General features: G+C 41.3%; 1 protein-coding gene across 2 annotated transcripts in view; it reads right to left on the bottom strand.

Moving 5' to 3' along the window:
- ZNF292 (zinc finger protein 292) overlaps nucleotides 1–20,918 on the bottom strand; it is a 74,706-nt gene that overhangs the window by 20,020 nt on the left and 33,768 nt on the right. Inside the window, exons 2-6 of one of the 2 annotated variants that reach the window (XM_006133326.5) lie at nucleotides 13,629–13,766; nucleotides 12,456–12,610; nucleotides 11,274–11,352; nucleotides 9,902–10,037; nucleotides 1,597–1,799 (exon numbers count right to left, since the gene is read on the bottom strand). In XM_006133326.5, coding sequence (XP_006133388.3) covers nucleotides 1,597–1,799; nucleotides 9,902–10,037 — 339 coding nt within the window. In that variant the 5' untranslated portion in view covers nucleotides 11,274–11,352; nucleotides 12,456–12,610; nucleotides 13,629–13,766. The remainder of the gene's footprint in view (nucleotides 1–1,596; nucleotides 1,800–9,901; nucleotides 10,038–11,273; nucleotides 11,353–12,455; nucleotides 12,611–13,628; nucleotides 13,767–20,918) is intronic. The other variant, XM_006133325.5, reaches the window with a different exon arrangement.

The raw sequence follows: 20,918 nt of genomic DNA, 5'->3' as shown, positions 1-20,918 counted from the left end.
GCATGTAGTTTTTTGAAGGGTTTTAGGTTTTGGGATGATTACAAATATTACAAACCAAGCTAGTTCTGAAACCCAGAAAAGAGACAATCCTTGATTTAGGCCTAAGTGGAGCGCAGGATCTGGTCTAAGAGGTGAATCTAGCTGGACCACTTTGAAATAGTGGCTATAATACAATTATATTTAACATCCTAGGGATGGGAAAAACACTACAACAGCTCAACATTATGGCATTTAATTTCAGAAAGGGGAACTAGACAAAAGTGAAGAGGTTAGTTAAAGAAATTAAAAGGTACAGTGCCAAAAGTAAAAGCTTAAAATGTATCCCTCAAATTTAAAAAAAAAACTAAAAAAGTCCCACTGTGGCTTAATAACCAAGCAAAAGAAGCAGTGAGAGATAAAAAGGCATCTTTTAAAAAGTGGAAGTTAAATCCTAGTGAGAACAACAGAAAGAAGCATCAACTCTTCCAAATGAAGTGTAAAAATATAATTAGGAAGATTTTGATTTTGAAGAACAACTAGCCAAAAACTCAAAAAGCAGTAGCACTATTTTTTAAGTGCATCAGAAGTAAAAAGCCTACTAAATAACCAGTGAGGCCACTGGATAATTGAGATGCTAAAGGAGGACTCAAAGATAAGGTTATTGTGGAGAAACTAAATGAATTTTTTGCATTGCTCTTTACAACTGAGGATGTGAAGAAGATTCCCAAATCTGAGCCATTCATTTTAGGTGACAGATCTGATAAACTGTCCCAGACTGAGGTGTCATTAGAGGAGGTTTTGGAACAAACTGATAAACTAAACAGTAAAAAAAAATCACTAGGACCAAATGGCATTCTCCCAAGAGTTCTTAAAGAACTCAAATGTGAAACTGCAGAATGACTAGCTGGTTTGTAACCTAACCTTTAAATCATCTTCTGTACCTAATGACTAGAAGATAGGGGGATGTTTTTTAGCATAAAAAGTCGTCTTATACGCCAGAAAATACGGTATATTCAAAGCTATTACCAAAAACTGATCAGCGGGATGGAAAATATAAGTTTAAAAATTAAGTAACTTCAGGTATACTAATTAGTAAATAAAGTATATATCACTGTCACACACTACAAAAATGAACATGGCCTCTTTATAATAAATACAGGGGCCAAACTGAGATTGAAGCCCTGCTATATTAAGCCGTATATAGAAGCGAAACAGTTTAGTCTCTGAAGAGTTACAATCAAAACAGACAAGAAGAAAAAGGATGATAGAAAACAAGTATTATTTTCTCCATTCTGCAGTTAGGAACTGAGGTAGAGAGTTCAAGTATCTTGTGCATGGACACACAGGAAAGCTATGGCAGAGCCCAGAACTGAATCTGTATGTTAGCCTCAAGACCACATTTTTAACAAACAAAACCAAACCAAAACAAACAATTCCCAATTAGTTTTATAGAAAGCCTTAAATGAATTTTTTTTAAAAAACATCCCAAGCCATATACTACATTTTATATACAATGTTAAAGCAAGGGACTTTTTTCCTATAAGAAAGCCAACACCACTATAAATACGACTGTTCCTATTGAAAAAAAAATCATAAGCTAAAATAATATTCACTCACCTCCTCCATGAACTTTTCATTTGGTGATCCTGAACAGAGACAGACCAGGTAGGTTTGCTTAAAATTTCCTTTTGTGCTGATTTCTGGGTGGTCAGAGCATAGCTTTGCCAGGGAAGTTGCTTGAGTTAACTGCTTTGTTTTTATTAGATGCTTAATACGCATGTCCAGCAGAATGGGGCCTTCAGACACTAAAAATTCATTCACTACAGAAAAACAAAACAAAATGTTACATATATATAGTTCATGAAGTGTTATGCAGTTAACAGATGGAATTTAATCATATTCATACTGGCTGTGTCTACATTGGCATGATTTTGCGCAAAAGCACCCGCTTTTGTGTAAAAAAATGCTGCCTAGCAACACCGGTGGGGAGTTCTTGCACAAGAACACTGACGTTCTAATGTGTGAAATCAGTGCTTCTTGTGCAAGAACTATGATGCTCCCGCTCAGGAAGAAGCCCTCTTGCACAACTGTTCTTGCGCACGAGGACAGTGTAGACAGGCAACATGAATTTCTTGCGTAAGAAAGCCCGATGGTTAAAATGGCCATAAGAGCTTTCTTGCGCAAGAGAGCGTCTACCCTGGCACGGATAATTTTGCACAAAAGCACATCTCTTGCGCAAAAGCACATGCCAGTGTAGACGCTCTCTTGCGCAAATACTTTAACGCAAAAACTCTTGTGTTAAAAGTATTTGCGCAAGATCATGCCAATGTAGACGTAGCTACTAACATTTATACGGAGTAAAAAGGCACAAAACATAGGAAGCACTGGAACTTTTTTTTTTTTTTTAATATCTTACTTTTTGACTATTCATTTAACCTGTTATTGACCCTCATAATGTTTCAGGCAGGAAATCTAAAATGTTCTCAAAGAGGTTAAAGAATTTCCCAAAATTAATAAACTGAAATGCATTTGAAATTAAACACTTGTATTTTCTATTAGCATATCTACCACCAATAAGAAGTGGGTTGTGCCTACGAAAGCTCATGATACCATCTACATGTTTTGTTAGTCTCTCAGGGTATGTCTACACTACCACCCTAGTTCGAACTAGGGTGGTAATGTAGGCAACCGGAGTTGCAAATGAAGGAGTAACGAGAAGTAACGGTAGTTCGGACTAGGAAACCTAGTCCGAACTACCTAGTCCGTGCCGCGTGTAGCCGCGCGGCACGGAGTCCGCACTAGCGGACATTTAAAAATGGCGGCGCCCGGCTTTATGCAAATGAAGCCCGGGAAATTCAAATCCCGGGCTTCATTTTCAACTCCGGTTGCCTACATTACCACCCTAGTTCGAACTAGGGTGGTAGTGTAGACATACCCTAAGAGACTGCTAGACTATTTCTTGTTTTTTAAAAATTTTTCAAGTTATAGACTAACTCGGCTACTCCTCTGAACCAATAACATGCTTAGTTATCTTGCTAATATACCCTTTAATGACTTGTTCAATTAAATGAAAATACTGTTTGACTGTTCTTAGTTAAGGATGAGTCTGGACTTCCTATTTTCTACCCATTTCTAATTTTTAATCACTCCACTTTATCTCCCTAATGAGATAAATATATAAAATAAAGTATGAAGCTGACAAATTTGGAAAGATAGCATTAATCACATGCATATGATCCTTAAAAACACCAAAATAATACTTTCCCCAGTCTTGTAATTTTTTTGGGCAAAAATGTTCTTGGCAATAGTAACTTTTCACAGTATCACATTTCAGAGATGCAGTTTTTTAAGCATTAAGTTTTAATTTTCACTACAAGCACACTCCCGCCAGTTCTTTAAGAATAAAAATGGTTCAAGCTTGACAAGCCCGTTTCACAGGAATTCTCTTGACAGCTACCTACTATTCTAAAATTCTGGAACATTAACAAAGCCTTCTGGGATTATGGAGAAAGAGAGGGGAAAATGGAAAGGTGAGTGGAAGGTGTGAGTAGAAGAGAAAAGGTGTGGAGATGGAGCATGAATAGATTACATGGGATGTAAAAGTGGGAATGTACTTTATCATTTGCAAATTTTACTACTTATTTAAGCTTATCCTAGTTCCTAAATGATTAATAAACATAATACACAACATTGGACCTAGTGTGGAACCTTGACACTGTTAATGTTCTGTCATAATGAAAACTTACTATTTAATCCTACTCTTGCTTTGTCTTCCCTAGGCAGTTTCTGATACATGGCAATAAACAGTCTCTCATTCCACGGTCATTTAGCTTCTTTACTAGCTTCTGGTGTGGGACCTTGTCAAAGGCCTTTCTGAAGTCTAAATTACGTCAAGCAATTTCCTTTACTCACTATTTTCTGCTGCAGAAACCCTACTGGTTAGACCATCCCATATCACGGTCTACCATGTGTTTTGTTATTCCCTTTTAACGATAATCTCAACCAATTCGCCAGGGATTGATCTATGGCTATGGCTCCTAGACATACAATCTCTCGCATGCATGCACATGCACAAGCACACCTCTCCATCTCCGGCCTTACTGGTCTATAATTCCCTGGATCTCCCCAAGAATGTTCATTAAATATAGGTACAATATTTGCTATCTTTCAATTCACAGTCTGCAATACAAATTGTTTCAATATATGGGGGTTATGCCAATTTCACTAAAATAGTTTCTAAACCAGTTTAGTTAAAAAGATACAATTTTTCTCATTTAAGGATGAAGTCAATCTTACTTTACGTAGAATCAAAACAAAGTGTACTAAATAATGTTGTGTAGATGATAACCTGGAATTGAACATTTATTAAATCTTTGTATATGTTAAATATTGTAGTGAAGCATTTCCTTTTCACAGCTGAAAAAATTCTCCTTCAGTGTCCACTTTTTAAGTATTTTATCAAGAGCATTCATGTTCTGTCCAACCCACACACAACCCAGTGGCTAATTACATTTGTTCATTTTTATCCTTGCTTTTCCACCCACAGATCCCCAATAATCCTTTAAACTGCAGTGTTTACTGTTTCAGCTAGTCTGTCTTGCATAAACATTGGAACATGTTCTGTTATCTCTGAAATGTGATATAAGCTGACCTCAGACTTAAAGCTATTCTTCTAACTCATGAATCTTCCCTCTAATCCATATGATACTAAAATTACGCCATTTAATATTTTAGTGGCAAGTTTTTGGCCTTGCTCATCTTCTTACAGGACCCAATAATCCTTTAAACTGCAGTGTTTACTGTTCCAGATAGTTTGTCAAGCATAAATATTGGAATATTTTTGGCTCTCTCTGAAATACAATATAGGAAGATCTCAAACTTAAGACAACACATTTCTAACGTCTATAACAGGTGTGGCCAACCTGAGCCTGAGAAGAGCCACAGTTTACCAATGTACATAGTCAAAGAGCTATAGTAATTTGTCAGTAGTCCCCATCAGGTGCCTCCTCTCCCGTCTCCAATATCTTTTGTCCATCAGCAGCCCCACCGATCAGTGCCTCCGCTTCCTTCCCCGCGCCTCCTGCCCACTCCAATCAGCTGTTTCATGTTACTCAGGAGGCTCTGTGGGGGAGGGAAGGAGTGAGGGTGCAATATGCTTGGAGGAGGAGGTGGAGCCAGGAGTTGAGCACTGGAAAGCTGGCACCTGTAGCTGCAACCCCGGAATCAGTGCCTGAGCAAGGAACTACATATTAACTTTAGAAAAGCCACAGGTTGGCCACCCTGATCTATAAACTCTTTAAGTGATATTTCTCCAGTTAAATTTTTAATATTAAGCTTTATTTTGTACTTCCAAATATGGCAATTTCAATCCTATTTTCTTATTCTGTGATCATGATCTGAACCTATAATATATTCCAAGACAAAATTCAGCAAAGACAGAGTTTCCAGTGAGGGTATATCTACACTTGCACACTCTTTTGAGAAAGGGATGCAAATGAAGCAATTCGAAATTGCAAATGAAGCTGGGATATAAATATCCTGTGCTTCATTTACATCATCGCGTTATGGCACTATTTCGAAATAGTGCTATTTCTAAATACAAAATGCGGTGTAGATGCAGTTATTTCGGGAGAACAACCCTTCTTCGTTATTTTGGAAGAAGGTTGTTCTCCCTAAGTAACCGCATCTACACCGCGTTTTGTATTTCAAAATAGCGCCATAACGCAATGATGCAAATGAAGCACAGGATATTTAAATCCTGGCTTCATTTGCAATTTTGAATGTCTTCATTTGCAAGTGTAGACATAACCTGAGAGTACAAGATAGTAATTTATGGAGGGAAAAACCTAAAAAAGCACAGAAGTTATCAAAAGATCCAAACATCAAAGGCCTACTCAATTGAAAGATTAAAATAATACAAAAAATGAATACACTGACGTTATTAGCTAAGGTTCCAATACAACCTTAATCTGCTCCAGGACCAATGCCTCAAGAAAAATCTAGAAAAATCTTGAATGCACAGTTACAATACAAACAGGGTCATCTTTTGGTCCACAAAAACTAGATGCCTTAGTAGAATGAGATACAACTTACCGGTATCTTTGATTTATTAAAAAATATTAAGTATAATTACTCCCACAGTTTGTGAAGGCTCACAATCTACCAAAGCCTAAACAAGACCTCACGCAGACCTGTAGAAGAGCTCTGAATACGCTTGAAAACTTGTCTCTCTCAACAACAGTGGTTGTTCCAATAAAAGGTATTACTTCACCAAAACTGTCGCACTAATATCCAGGGACCAACAAGTCTATAAAAACAATACACAGTCCAGACCATGAAATTATAACTTTCATATGGGGGAGGGAGGGGGGGAAGAGGAGGTAGGGAGAATGGGAAACTGAGTAGAAGTCATGGGCCTGATATGGACTATACTGATGTCACTAGGACTGAGGGGTGTTTTTTGGGGTACTGGGAGCCAGGGAAACCTATAGAACCTTACAGAAATTTAGGAGTTCTGCACAGTCCCTTATTCAGCAGGCTTCCAGAGACAGCATCTCAGAATCAAAGTCTGCTCTCTCCTGTTGATCAGATCACTGGACCTAATGCAGATAGCAGTAAGTCAGCAAGAGCCAAAGTGAACTTTTACTAGGATCTACAGCAATCTGTGGATTTAAAAAAATGCCACAAGACAAATCTTGGATTAGTAACAGAAATCAAAGTATGAAACCTATTAGAACAAAAAGCTGGAGAGTATGAGTCGGATGACTTGGAGAAGCCATCTGGGAAGTCAAAAAGGTTGCTGAATTCAACCACAGCCAGGATGAGACCTATACGCTTGAGAATTGTGTACGTACAAATGCCAGGATCAAGAAGCAGATTTCCATGGGCTATGGGAGTTCTGCAGTAACCCAGCTAACTATGATACATTATGATGAAGCACTGGGTTGTCACCTCCCCCACTGTTCATTTGTAATATACAGGCAGTCCCCAACTTACGCGGATCCGACTTATGTCGGATCCACACTTACGAACGGGGCTTTCTCGCCCCGGAGGTCGAGGTAGCGGATTGCTACCTGCGAGCTCCGGGGTGAGAAAGCCCCATTCGTAAGCTGCTCCGGTGCCCCTGGTCTGCTAGAGACCATCTCCAGCAGACCAGAGGCACCGGGCGGGTTCCCGTGCTTCTGAGGCTTTGCCAGAGCAAAGCCTCAGAAGCGCGGGGAACCGCCGCTGCTGCCGCTTGAGTCCCGGTGCCTGTGGTCTGCTGGGGACCGTCCCCAGCAGACCACAGGCACCGGGACTCAAGCCACAGCCGCGGGGGGGTCCCGCGCCTCTGAGACTTTGCCAGAGCAAAGCCTCAGAGTCGCGGCACCCCGCTGCCGCTGCGGCTCTGCTCCCCGTGTCCCTGGTCTGCTGGGGGGGGAGGGGCGGCTAGTGTGCCCCCCCCAGCAGACCAGGCTTTTGTTTTGGACCCTGGAGCAGAGCACCTGGGGCGCTGTGGATTGGTCCTGCAGCGCCCGCTCTGGGCACTACTGGACCAACCCGGCAGCACCCCAGCTGCTCTGCCCCAGGTCCTGATTTAGCCGCTGCTGGTCAGTTTCAGCAGTGGCTGAATCAGGACGCCTGGGGCAGAGCAGATGGGGTGCTGCTGGGTTGGTCCAGTAGCGCCAAGGAGCGAGGAGCGGTGCTACTGGAGCAACCCAGCAGCACCCCAGCTGCTCTGCCCCAAGCGTCCCCAAGTCAGCCGCTGCTGAAACTGACCAGCGCTGACTACAGGAAGCCCGAGGCAGAGTTGCTCTGCCCCAGGCTTCCTGGAATCAGCGCTGATCAGTTTCAGCAGCAGCTGACTTGGGGAAGCTTGGGGTTCTTAAGTTGAATTTGTATGTAAGTCAGAACTGGCGGTCAGTTTCAGCAGCGGCTGAATCTGGACGCCAGTTCCGACTTACATACAGATTCAACTTACGAACAAACCTACAGTCCCTATCTTGTATGTAACCCGGGGACTGCCTGTATGGTACAAGAGTAAGCACAAAGCACTGTAGTTTCCTTTAAACAAGGTAATTGTCTAGTGTTGCTTACAGAAGTAATGGACTCAATACTCATATTTTTCATTGATCCCCATAACTTCTCCTTCCTGACATCAAAGTGGTATCAACAGGCCTGCCAACAGAAGAGGGAAAGGTGGCAATTGGCCTGTGGCTCCCAGCCGTGGCTGCAGCTATTTTCTAGAGAGCCCCCCGTACCTACCCTGACCAGAGATCCATGAAAAGATGTTGGCTCCCAAGTGTCAATGCCAAGGAGAAAAATTTCACATCCAGCCTCTCTGTGCGATGTGTAAGAAAAAATTCCCCTACTGATAACTTCTTCTGAAGCCAAGAGCAAATATATGAGGAGAATGAACACTGTATTGACACAAATACTTCAGTGAAAGAAGGGCAACCAAGAAGGAAGTATCTCAGATCCTCTTGCTGGTACTGAGGGAGTGATTGAGCTAAATGAATTGTAAGTAATTTATATTCCCAACTTAGCTTTTTACTGCTTGCTGAATATGTGCAAGCCAATAGCAGACCTGTTAAAAAGCTACTGAGTAAATATTTTTGCACTCAACTTTGTGGACTGATCATAAGCAGTTTCTTCATTTAGTTCATACTCTGTATTTGAGCTATCTGGTTCTGATTAATCAGGTAAGCTGCACGTGGATGTTTCTGTTTCCTGATTGGATGAACACAGGAAATATATCCAAATAAAACAAAAACATCTATATCCTGACATATTTGCATAGGACTGTGAAATTTGCTTTCTGCAAAATGTTGGTAAGATTTGATCATGTAAACATGTGAAGAAAAGGTTGCAAACAAAGCCAAAGAAAATGTAGATGTCTGATTCATTTGCATTAGTTTTTGCATTATTTTCCCCAATCTATACAAATTATAGGCTACAGCACAGCTGCTGAGAATAACCAAAATCATGGACTCATCAGGCTGACATAGGAAGGCATGAGAGGAAAAGTGGGAAAGGTTAATATCTTTAACTGGACCAACTTCTGTTGATGAGACAGATAAGCTTTCAAGTCACATAGAGCTCTTCAGGTCTGGGAAACAGCAACGCTATGATTAAAGCACATCAGTTTCACAATAAGGGTCCTACAGATTCATGGCAGTAAAAAACGTGTCACATGTCATGAAATCTGGTCTCCACAGTGAATGTGGTCTTTTATGTACTTTTACCCTATATTATTACAGATTTCATGGGAGGCCAGCAATTACAACCAGTGTGAACAGTGGTTTCAGTGAGAACAGTCTTATGTTATGTGAAATACAAAAGCACATCTAATGGAGCTACAGCATGTATCTACAGGTAACAGAAGCTGAGTGTTTCTACCCGGTGACTGAATTGCAAAAAGGGGAAGAATTTTACTGCATAACCACAGCTAAAACAAGGAGAAGCAAGAAAATCTGTTCTCAAAAGGTGTAACATTGCTTTTTTAGTATATTTGTAATTCATATACAGTCCCCATTCTCAGGAGAGATTCAAATCATCACAATCTCTCTAATCTGTAATGTGTTAGTAGTGGTTTTTTAAATGTGGTTTCTAAGTGTAGACGGTGGTAACAGTTTCAGTTTTCTATTAAACATATGGCAGTAAAAAAATATAATGGTGTCTTTGGTTTACTTACATACAAACAATTTATGTAAGCACATCTTACATGGCCACTTGAGTACCTACTTCAACCCTATAAAAAAAAAAGCCTGCTTACAAATCTCACAAAACGGAGTTTATAGAGGAAACAGCAAGAGACCTTCAACTATATCAACACTATATACAAAGCAGTAATATTGAAGCAGCATTTGTGTATTTGTTAAGAAAGTGAATCCATCAAATAATTGTACAGACTTATTTTTTTCATAAGCCAATGTAAGTTTACCTTTATCCTCATCCAGTGGTTCCTGGGAAAGAATACTGCACAGCACAGGATTCTTCCACACTCCCTTCTCTTGAGTAAGCGTAGCTAAAAAATGTAATTCACAGCTACCATTCTCCATCAACTTTTCGTGAGCCATCTAAAGAAAAGTGTTTGATATTTCACAAGTACAGCAGTGACAAGTTACATAAAATCTCTCACAGGTTTTTTTAATATGAGGAAAACTTCAAAAGTAACACCCGTCCCTTCTTTTAAAACTTTGTTTCTTAGGGTACGTCTAGACTACATGCCTCTGGCGACAGAGGCATGTAGATTAGGCTACCAGACATAGGAAAGTGAAGCGGCGATTTAAATAATCGCCGCTTCATTTAAATTTACATGGCTGCCGCGCTGAGCCGACAAACAGCTGATTAGCTGTTTGTCGGCTCAGCGCGATAGTCTGGACGCGCGGGGGTCGACATCAAAGGTATTTGTTGGGATGAGGCATACCTGGGTGGTCGACAAATACCTTTGATGTCGACCCCCGCGCGTCCAGACTATCGCGCTGAGCTGACAAACAGCTGATCAGCTGTTTGTCGGCTCAGCGCGGCAGCCATGTAAATTTAAATGAAGCGGCGATTATTTAAATCGCCGCTTCACTTTCCTATGTCTGGTAGCCTAATCTACATGCCTCTGGCGACAGAGGCATGTAGTCTAGACGTACCCTGAGACTTAATACAATAAGTGATTTCTAACTCCCTATATGCAGACTATTTAAAGTTTCAGTTTAAGAACAATAAGTGTTCTAATGTCCACCTTATACATTAGTATGATTAGATAGGCTTCTAAATGGAATATTTTGCATTGGGATTCAAGCACTGCTACAATTATTGCTATACTTATTGAATAATAAATAATCAAGGTCATCATATTGTTATGAAGCAACTCTTTTGAATAAGAAAATACTCATTCGTTAAAAATATATGTTGACAGGTGGCAATCTTTTGTAATACACCTAAATATTTACAAAAATTCAGTTAGAAAAGGCTGGCCATTTCAGCAGGTCTCAGAACACTGAAGAATACACATCCTTCTTTAAACATGGCCTGAAATATTTCTCAATGGATGGGTCCAAGGATTTCTTTTGTTTTCACCCTAATAAACTTTGCACACAAAGCTGGCATAACTATTTCATATATAAGAATGTGATTGGCACCTTAATTACCCGATAGCACAAAGGACTTCCAGCTGAATGACTTTCTTCCACAGGAAACAAGCACAGAGTTGATCTTAACTCCTATGAGTCAATATTCCAACATTCCTAAACTGTTTTTTTAAAGCTGGTGATCACATGATTTTTCAGTATTTTCCTTTATACAAGAAACAAAACTCTCACCTGAACAAAGGCTTGAAACTCTTCCCATTGATTTTCTGGTAATTCAAGAGGCAGACAAAGTAAAAGCTCAACACAGCTTCTGAAAGTCAAACGAGTATTAATTCATGTAGCTTTGAGAATGCATGAAAAAACTCACTACCAGCTGTTTGCCATTCAATTGTCTAAAAAGAGACACTATCTATTATTCTGCTTAAAATCTACACACACACACAAAAAATCAAATGTACAGGGCTCTTGCTACATTTCAAAGGCAGAAGTGCAGCAGTCAGAACCCAGTGCAAATGGAGACTGCTTTTAGGGTTGCCAGATGTCCGGTTTTGAACCGGACAGTCCGGTATTTGAGGGTTCTGTCCGGGAAACAAATTGAGAAAATACCAGATATATACAATGTCCGGTATTTTCTAATTAGGTAAGTGTTATTATTAGGAGTATCAGTACGTAGCTGCGTACTGCCTAGCTGGTAACATTCACACAGCGTGAGAGTGTCATCTACCAGCCAGGCAATATGCAACTACGCGAGGGGGAGCGGGGCTGGACTCGCTCGTACTTTGCTGGGACTGTGTGCAGGACAGGCAGCGCTCCGGCATCTGTGCGCGCCCGGGTCAGTCCTGCTCCCTGCCAGCTGATTCTTTCCCCTCCGTCTCCCTCCTCTCCCCCCAATCAGCCCTGCTTCCCGCTGGCCGGTTCTCCCCTTCTGCCCCCGCCCCGATCTCTCCCAGCCAGCTCCGTTCCCTCTGAGCCCCTCCTGGCCTTCCCTGCTTCCTGCCAGCTGGTCCCCATCTCCTGGATCTTCCCTGGCTATCCCCGCTGCCCCTGACCACCTCCCACCTGCTTCCCATAGGCCTGTCTCCCCCTCCCCCCATCTGAGATCAAGTGTGTCCGGTACTTTTTTTGAAGCCACCTGGTAACCCTACCTGCTTATGGTGTTTCTTTGCTGTGCCTCTGCCTTCCCTGCCCCCTTGCAGAGACGGTGCTGGGAGGAACCAGCTTTTAAACTGGCTCCCCCCAGCACCAGCTCCCTCTCCACCCCTTGCTGCCTCCCTCTAACAGAGGCAGCAAGGGGCGGGGATGGGGAAGCGAGTGACTACTCAGATACACAAACAGCATTTGCGTATCGGGTAGTAGACTAGTCGCTTACATCCCTACTCCACAAAGTATCCAAATAATTGAAAATATACTCACAGTGCTAACCGTTCAAGCACAAAGGCTACTTTTTCACACTCAGAGGTAAGATAAGGTCGTGCTTTAACATAGCTTCGGATAGCCACTGTGTATACCTCCAACAATGGCAAGGGATCTTCTGATGTCTTCCATTTTTCTGCATATTCTAGGAGTGTCTGTTTAAAAGGAAGAACAAAAAGTGATCACAATATACAGTATATTCAACCACAGTGATTCCGTTTTATGCTTTCTTCCTCTTTAGCTAGTCCATCTGTAGGTTCTTGACAGGATAATGTATGAGTTCCCAAAACCAGGATTACCATTCACTTCCTTATTTAACACAGGAATACTTACAATAACTTCTAAACAGGCTCTACTAGATAACTAGAAGATTCACCCAGAGTTGCTCAGGTCCTTAACCAAAATAAGTTTTGTTTTTCTTCATTAAATCATTGCTCTGGGTTGGGGCTGAAGGTGAAGGGTTCAAGTATGCAGGCTGTCTGAGGACAGAGGACAACCCTAGCTCTCTTATCGCAGCAGCTTGGGTCCAGGTGAGAAGCACCTGTCCATGGCCGCTGCAGCTACATTTCTAAACTGTATAGTAAGATTATAATGATGCCCACCCAAGTTTGGAGTGTGAAACAATAGAAAAAGCATAACTGCCCCTTTCATCTCAATTAATTTCTTATGGCCTCTTAAGGAGTCTTCCGCTGCAGCATTTGGCATTTTCCCAAGATGCCACAGAATTCAGTAATTTCATAGTTGAATTTGCCATTTTGTTGCAGCTAGACACTCAAACTTTTCATTTGTAACTCTGCATCCTGCCAAGACCTGCAAGTGGCTCTCTGGTTTTTCCATAGAAGGGAGATGTTTATTAGATTACAATGCACTATTACTCTTGGACATTTTACCTGTGCAATGGCTCTGGAAAAAGTTTGTGATCCTATAATTAAACACTTGACAATGATGCATTTGCACAAGGGGAGAACATTATAATTGCATGGGCATTTTCTAACTTCCATATGCCCAATTTATAACCTAAACAATATTTTAACATGGTTTTAATTTTAAGAACAAAAAGGTAAAAATATTTTATTATATACAACTGTAACGACTTCCCCATTATGCACCATCAACAAGGTTTGAAACCTGAGCATTCAGCAGACAGCCTACTACTTGAATTATAGGACTAACCACATTAGCTGGCAACAAAAGAAGGCTGTTACTCCAGAGAGGAGAGGGGCTGCTAGCACCACATGCTGGTTCCAGGGGATGGCTGGGAAGGGGAACTCAATCCATCACTCCTTCACCATCCTGGGACAGGGGAATTTCCTAGAGGTGCAAAAAAACAGGCAGCTGAGGATCCTGTGCTGAATCTAGAGATTTATAGATGGAGCCAGATGTGTGTGTCTCTTCCCAACCCTCTGGGTGTGGAGGAGCTTCTGCCCCATCTCATGCCCACCAGAGACTGGTGGAAGTGGTAGGAAATTAGGCTCTATTCTAAGTTCAGGGAGAGCCAAGCTGGGCTGTCTCACCCCATACTGTTCCAAATCCTCTGGCAGCTTTCCAGGTGTTCTCTGTTAAAGCTGCTGCTTTGGGAGCTGCAGAATTGGCTTAACCAAAGTGTGCCTGAGATTTGGACAAGTTACTGGAAGTTTCCTGACACATGGAGAAGGGAAATGGTGATTTTTTTTAAAACAAATTCCAACTAAGCTACACCTCAATTAAATTTCACGGGACAAAGAAAAGGCACTTCTGGAGCATGAGACTTTTTGCTCTGCAGAATATCAAAGGTCTATTGTAAACATCTGATAGAACTTCTTAAAAATCCTCATAATGGAAAAATTAGGCAACACAGGGGCTGTTATCAGCTCTCTCTATAACTAAAGGATTCAGAAGAAAGATTGAACATAAGAACGGCCACACTGGGCCAGACCAAAAGATCCATCTAGTCCAGTATCCTGTATTTTGACAGTGGCCAATTCCAGATGCCCCAGAGGGAGTGAAAACAAACAGGTATTCAGTAAGTGATCCCTCTCTTGTCATCCATTTCCAGCCCCTGACAAGCAGAGGCTAGGGACACCATTCCTACCCATCCTATTAAGCATCGATGAAACTAACCTCCAGGAATTTATCTAGTTTTTTAAATAATTTTAAAAGTCCTGGTCTTCACATCACCCTCTGGCAAGGAGTTCTACAGGTTGACCATGCGCTGCATGAAGAAAAACTTCCTTGTGTTTTAAACCTGCTATTATTTTAATATGGTGACCCCTAGTTCTTATGTTATAGGAACAAGTAAATAACTTTTCCTTATTCACTTTCTCCATACCGGTCATGATTTTTTAGATCTCTATCTTATACCCCCTTAGTGTACTCTTTTCCAATATGAAAAGTTCTAGGCTACGTCTACACTGGCATGATTTTCCGGAAATGCTTTTAATGGAAAGTTTTCCGTTAAAAGCATTTTCGGAAAAGAGCATCTAGATTGGCAGGACGCTTTTCCACAAAAGCACTTTTTGCGGAAAAGCGTCCGTGCCAATCTAGACGTGCTTTTGCGCAAAAAAGCCCCGATCGCCATTTTAGCCATCGGGGCTTTTTTGCGCAAAACAGTACTGTGCTGTCTACACTGGCCCTCTTGCGCAAATGATTTGCGCAAGAGGACTTTTGCCTGAACGGGAGCAGCATAGTATTTCCGCAAGAACACGGACGATCTTACATGAGATCATCAGTGTTCTTGCGGAAATTCAAGCGGCCAGTGTAGACAGCTGGCAAGTTTTTCCGCAAAAGCAGATGATTTTGTGGAAAAACTTTCCAGTCTAAACACAGCCACAGTCTTTTTAATCTCTTCATAGGGCTGCCATTCCAAACCCCTAATAATTTTTTATGCCCTTTTCTGAATGCTTTCCAATGCCAATATATCTTTTTTGAGATGAGGCAACCATATCTGTATGCAGTACTCAAGATGCGGACGTACAATGGATTTATCAATAAGAAATTTTGTCTTATTCTCTATCCCTTTTAAAATTATTCCTAACACCCTGTCTGCTTTTTTGACTGCCACTGCACATTGAGTGAATGTTTTCAGAGAACTATGTACAATGAGTGGTTATTGCAAAATTAGTCCTCATGATTTTGTGTGTGTAGTTCAGATTATTTTTTCCAGTCTGCATTAATTTGCATTTATCAACATTAAAATTCATTTGCCAGTTTGTTGTCTAATCACCTTGAAAAGTTTTAGGATACAGGTTTTTATTTTAAAGCTAATTTGCATGGTGTTCCCTAGATGCCAAAAGCTTAACAGGAATTAATTACCATTTAAACTTATAATAAAAATTCTCAAATAAAAATACTCAACTAATCATATTTAAGGAAACCATCAGAATTTCATTAAGCTTCTCAGAGCTGAATACTGAGGGGACTGTTGTAATGGTCTCATCTAGTGATTTTCAACCTTTTTTTCTTGTAACCCAGTTGGGAAAAATTGTTTATTCTCCTGACCTCCTGCCAGCCCCTGGGGGTGGAGGGAGCTCCCCGGCAGCTGTTGGGGAGCTCCCCTGAAAGGGGAGTTTCTCAGCAGCTACTAAGGAGCTCCATAGTGGTGGGGTGGGGGGAATTAAAACTAGTCCTACACTTGATATGAAACTCCTTTTTGATATGCTAATTCAAGAATTCCATCAAGTGTATTTTGTTTCTTCATCCCCATAAATTCTTAATTCGCTGTGTTTTAACAAAAAAAGGGTTATAGTCAATTTGGTTTCCAATAACATTTTCTTCTAGTTTTCAAACCTTAAGCATTGATTTAGTATGCGAAAACAGAGCACTACTCCAAATTTCTGCATTTTATCTCTTTTCTGTAAAGATTATTGAGAAGCAATCATATTGCAGGTTCAGCCTATTTTTCTGGAGCATCTTGGTTTAGTCTCTTTCAACATTCGCTCTATCATATCAGTTTTGAGCACTGTAGTTACTTTGGTGATTGTCTCGTTTCTGACTGATTTTATAAGAATCCCATTTTCCTGGCACAACAAAACCCTTACCTTGTTTTAAGTTATGATACGGGGAAGCTGTATACCCAATGGTGGTCCTGGCTCTTACCATTCATGAGGAATTCTTGATCAAACAGACAAATTCTCTTAAATATATAGCAGTTTATGTGTAGGAAACAAAGACAGATGTTCAGGGAGCTGTCCATTCTGCTGTATAGTGTGAATTAGTGGTCTGCAGCAGACATCAACCCCATATTAAGCTTTTTCTATTAGAACGTTATTCCAGAAGGATACAAGATCATTTTCTTCTGAGTTATCACTGACTCCAATGGGGAATGCTATTTTTTTTAAAAAAACACAATGTTACTCCATCTTCCCTTTTGGCTAAATAAGTTATAACTAATGATTTTAGCATTCCAATCCCGGAAGTCTTTTAATCAGGTTTCAGTAATATGAGCAATTTCATTTCTCTGGTTAGTATCCAGGCGCCTGGCATTGGTGCATATAAAATTTCTTCAGGTGCACAAATTTTAATCCTGACATCTTAATTTTGTGCTGAATGCCTCTTTGTTCCCCTTATCGTTCCACACCAAACGGATAGACTCTGCCAATGGTGCAATGGCAAGGAAGGTCTCCTAGACTGGAGAACTGCCAGACTCTTTCTAAGCTGCTTTCCAGAGCCTCTCTCAGACACGCATGCATCATAGCATGGATGCAGCTTGGTTTTCATGGCTGCTGCCAGTAGTGTGTATGTAAATGTACCTTATGTCAAGATTTAAATGTTTTAAATTTCCACCATTATCCCAAAACTATTCCATGACAAGTCTCATTTTAGAGAAGATTTCTTGAGATTTAGCCTTGTCTATGAAAGTATCCTAGCTGTGCAGAATAGTTTTCTATGACCAATGTATGAGAAACAAAACACCTTTATCCATTCTAAAGCCAGCTGGAGTTTTAGAGTAATAGCTGCTATAACTACAGGTAAATTTTCAATTGCTTGTCACCAGCATAAAAATGATTATAACCATTAGAGAAAGAGAATTACACCAACAGATGGAATTAAAGATACGTATCAGTGCTACTGTGTTATAGGACAGAACTCAGTATCTGGAAAGAACTTTATGCAGTTACCATTGACTTCCTATTGCCTGATTTTGCTATCTCCCCACTTCATCTTTGCTAGAACTGAGACCATTATTTTCAAATTTCTTACACACTCCGCAACCAGAATTGTTTAAAAACATAACTGGACTAAACACTTGGCAGTTTAAAAAGTGAATTATTTCAGATTTTTTTCTAATAGAAATATCACCGCAAAAAAGTGAATTGGCCTAGAAATGGCTAATTTGGTTGGTCATCTGAGCAAGTTTTTGGAAGGTTGGGTTTGAATATTATTCACTCATACCATGATTAGGCCCATTGATTACAGTGGGACTATTCACAAGTCAGGCACACATGTAAACATCTGCAGAATCAGAGTCTTTATCTAAGTGTTTATTATTTGAGAACTGCAAGCTCTATGCAGGCTAATAGTTTGAAGGACTTGGGTGAATAGGGCTAAATCTTGCAGACCAACATTGTTAAGAATTATTTTAGCTTGAATAGCCTTTTTAAATGTAGGTTCCTTAACATATGCAATAAAGGCCCGTGAAGACTAAGTCTTAATGTTCTTCCACCATTTACTTAAAAGGGAACAAAAAATATAATTTATACTTTGCCTGCAGTAGTAGTGATTCATTGCTCCATGACATGGCCTTTTCCTACTACACGGGTGAAAGTGAGTTGGATTGTATGTTTCACTCTACTGCTGCCACTCTGTAGAGTTGTACTGTTTTGGTAGCACTACTGGACACAGTAGGACAGGCACAATGGCTACGTCTAGACTGCAAGCCTCTTTCGAAAGAGGCTTTTTCAAAAGATACTTTCAAAAAAGCCTCTTTCGAAAAAGAGCGTCTAGATTTCAAGCAGTACTTTCGAAAAAGCAAGCCGCTTTTTCGAAAGAAAGCACCCAGGCAGTCTGGATGCTCTCTTTCGAAAAAGCCCTGTTTGCATTCAAGAACGCCTTTTTTTGAAAGAGCACTTTCGAAAAAAGGCATTCTTCCTTGTGAAATGAGGTTTTCCGCCGTCGAAAGAAAAGCCGCGTTCTTTCGATTTAATTTCAAAAGAACGCGGCTGTAGTCTGGACGCAGGTGAAGTTTTTTAGAAAAAAAGCTACTTTTTTCGAAAAATCCCTTGAGTCTAGACACAGCCAATGAGAGAACTAGTGAATAAATGGAGCAGAAGGAAAGAGGAAAGCTAACCGAACAGGAAAGAGAATACAGGCATGATGTTATAATTCATATTGATTTTCAAGACTGAATTCAGTCCTCAGATCTATGACCAAGATGACTATGCCTACTGATATATGAAGAATTCTTCTTGCTTTCCAAACACCCTCATGTAACCAAGGACAAGTAGTCAGGTTGCCTATGGTTTGATAGGCTTTGCTATAACTGCTTTGTTTAAAGATTTTCTAGAGGTAAGGTATCAGGTCAGTTTGTAAATGCAAATCCTATGTTCCTCACTTTTTGAGCCTCTTTGACAGCGGTATTAGGAGTGGAGGAAGAGAATCAGTACTAGTTTTTAACACTCTAGCTGGAAATAGGAATAGTATTAATAAATTGGGGAGAGAGGGGGGAAGTGAGGGATGCTTAACCTCTAGCCTTCCTCCTAAAATAGGATACTGCCATACTAATCTCTGATTGACAAGTCTTGTAGAATTAACTACCTTCGCCTTACAAGATATGTTGGTCTCAGCAGGTTAATGGTGATGGCCAAAAATGAGAGACTATGAGAAAACCTGGACAAGCAGCAGCATTACTGTTCCAGCTGGTGGATGCAGGACTTGTAGCTGTAGCACCTTCCACGGCCAACTAGTTTCTTCTTAAAACTTTTTTTTAAGAAAATTTTAATGACAATGCATTTTATTTTTGTTAGTTACTAAAGGAAAAAGTATTTGCTTTAATGTGCTTTTGCTTGGATTCTCCTGCACTAGAATGTGCCAATATATGCTGAGCAACAGTATTTATTTTAGTCCCAAGTTAACATCAATGTTTAACTTGTTTTACTACCTCTTGAATAATGAAATAAATCCTCAGCCAGTCAATACTATTTTCTAAAGTTATGAATGGTGGAACAAGGGGCTGGTGATTTTACGAGGTAAAAGGGGACAAAATGATGTTTAAGGCCAACAGAGTTAATTTTGCTCAATTTTTTCTTAAACAGATTATTAAGAACTACATGCTATACATTACTTTCTTAGATACAATAGTACCTGACATACTGTACCAAGTCCATCAACATAGTGATGGATATTTAAAGATGGGATTGTCAAAATGGACTTGGCATTTCCCACCTTTTATTACTTTGTAACAATTCATCGACTTTTCCTTTTATAAAGGAAAGTAGGGGGCTGTGGCTCTCTCAGTTAAAGAGTGAGAGCTACGCTCACCATCCCTCCTCTCCTCCCTGGCCAGATACCTACCCCCAGAAAGGGTGAAGGAGCGGGCTGAGAGCAGGATGTCCGGCCAGGGGAGAGGGGAAAGAAGCAGACTGGTGATAGGCATCTGGCCAGGGGGGAGGATGCAGGAGCAGGCTGGGAGTGCAGGATCTTGGCAGAAGGTGAGAGAGGGGCCTCAGGGTGCAGGTGCTCAGCACGGTGGTGAATGAAGGGACTGGGAATGTGTGGGGAGGTATGAATGAGAGGACAGGGTAAGAATGAAGGGGCTGGGGGTATGTGGTCACAGCAGGAGGGGGTATGAGTGAGGGAGTTGGGACTGCAGGGTCTTGGCAGGGCAGTAAGACTAGGACCACACTGGGAGCCTGTACTGGGGCTTCAGCCTTGCCCCTCCCCAAGCCAAGACCCTGTACCTTCAGCCCTCTCACTCATCGCCCCGCCAAGACCCCACACCCTCAGCTACCTCACTTCCTCCACCAAGACCCCGCTCACAAAGTGCGCCGTTGAGTGGCGGCAAAAGCCTGCAAGTAATGTGTCCCTGCGCTGCTGTTCCCCCAGGTGGGAGAGGAGGAAGGAAAGCAGCGGCATGCACAGCCGCATCTTCCCTGCAAACTGGATCAGGTGGGGAGTCTTGGGGCTCCTCCCCCACAGGAAGTCAGTACTGTTGCTTAAACCTCATGGGGGAGGGGGTTTGGAGGGTCTCAGGTGGGCAGTGAATGGTGGGGGAGGGCTGGTGGTGCGGGGTCTTGGTTTGTGCCAGTGCTTTGTACAGAGCTGCTCTCTAGGACTACCTTAGGGAGAATTTAGGGTTAATGAGCATGGTCAGTAGCTCTGCTGAAAGGCAGCAGCTTTTCCTAAACCACCAGCCTGCAGCAGTGAAAGCATGGTGCTGCGTAAAGAGGGGCTGTAGGGGAAAGAAGTTGGTAGGACTGCGGGGGAAGAGGTTGGTCAGCGTGGAAGGTGGCCAGGGGGTGGGAGCTGGTGGTGCCCTAAGATGACTCC

This window comes from Pelodiscus sinensis, chromosome 3, assembly GCF_052426305.1.
Source record: "Pelodiscus sinensis isolate ZL-2025 chromosome 3, ASM5242630v1, whole genome shotgun sequence".
Classification (NCBI taxonomy): Eukaryota; Metazoa; Chordata; order Testudines; family Trionychidae; genus Pelodiscus; species Pelodiscus sinensis.
Note: the sequence above shows the minus strand (reverse complement) of the source record. Positions and strands in the feature narration are given on the sequence as shown.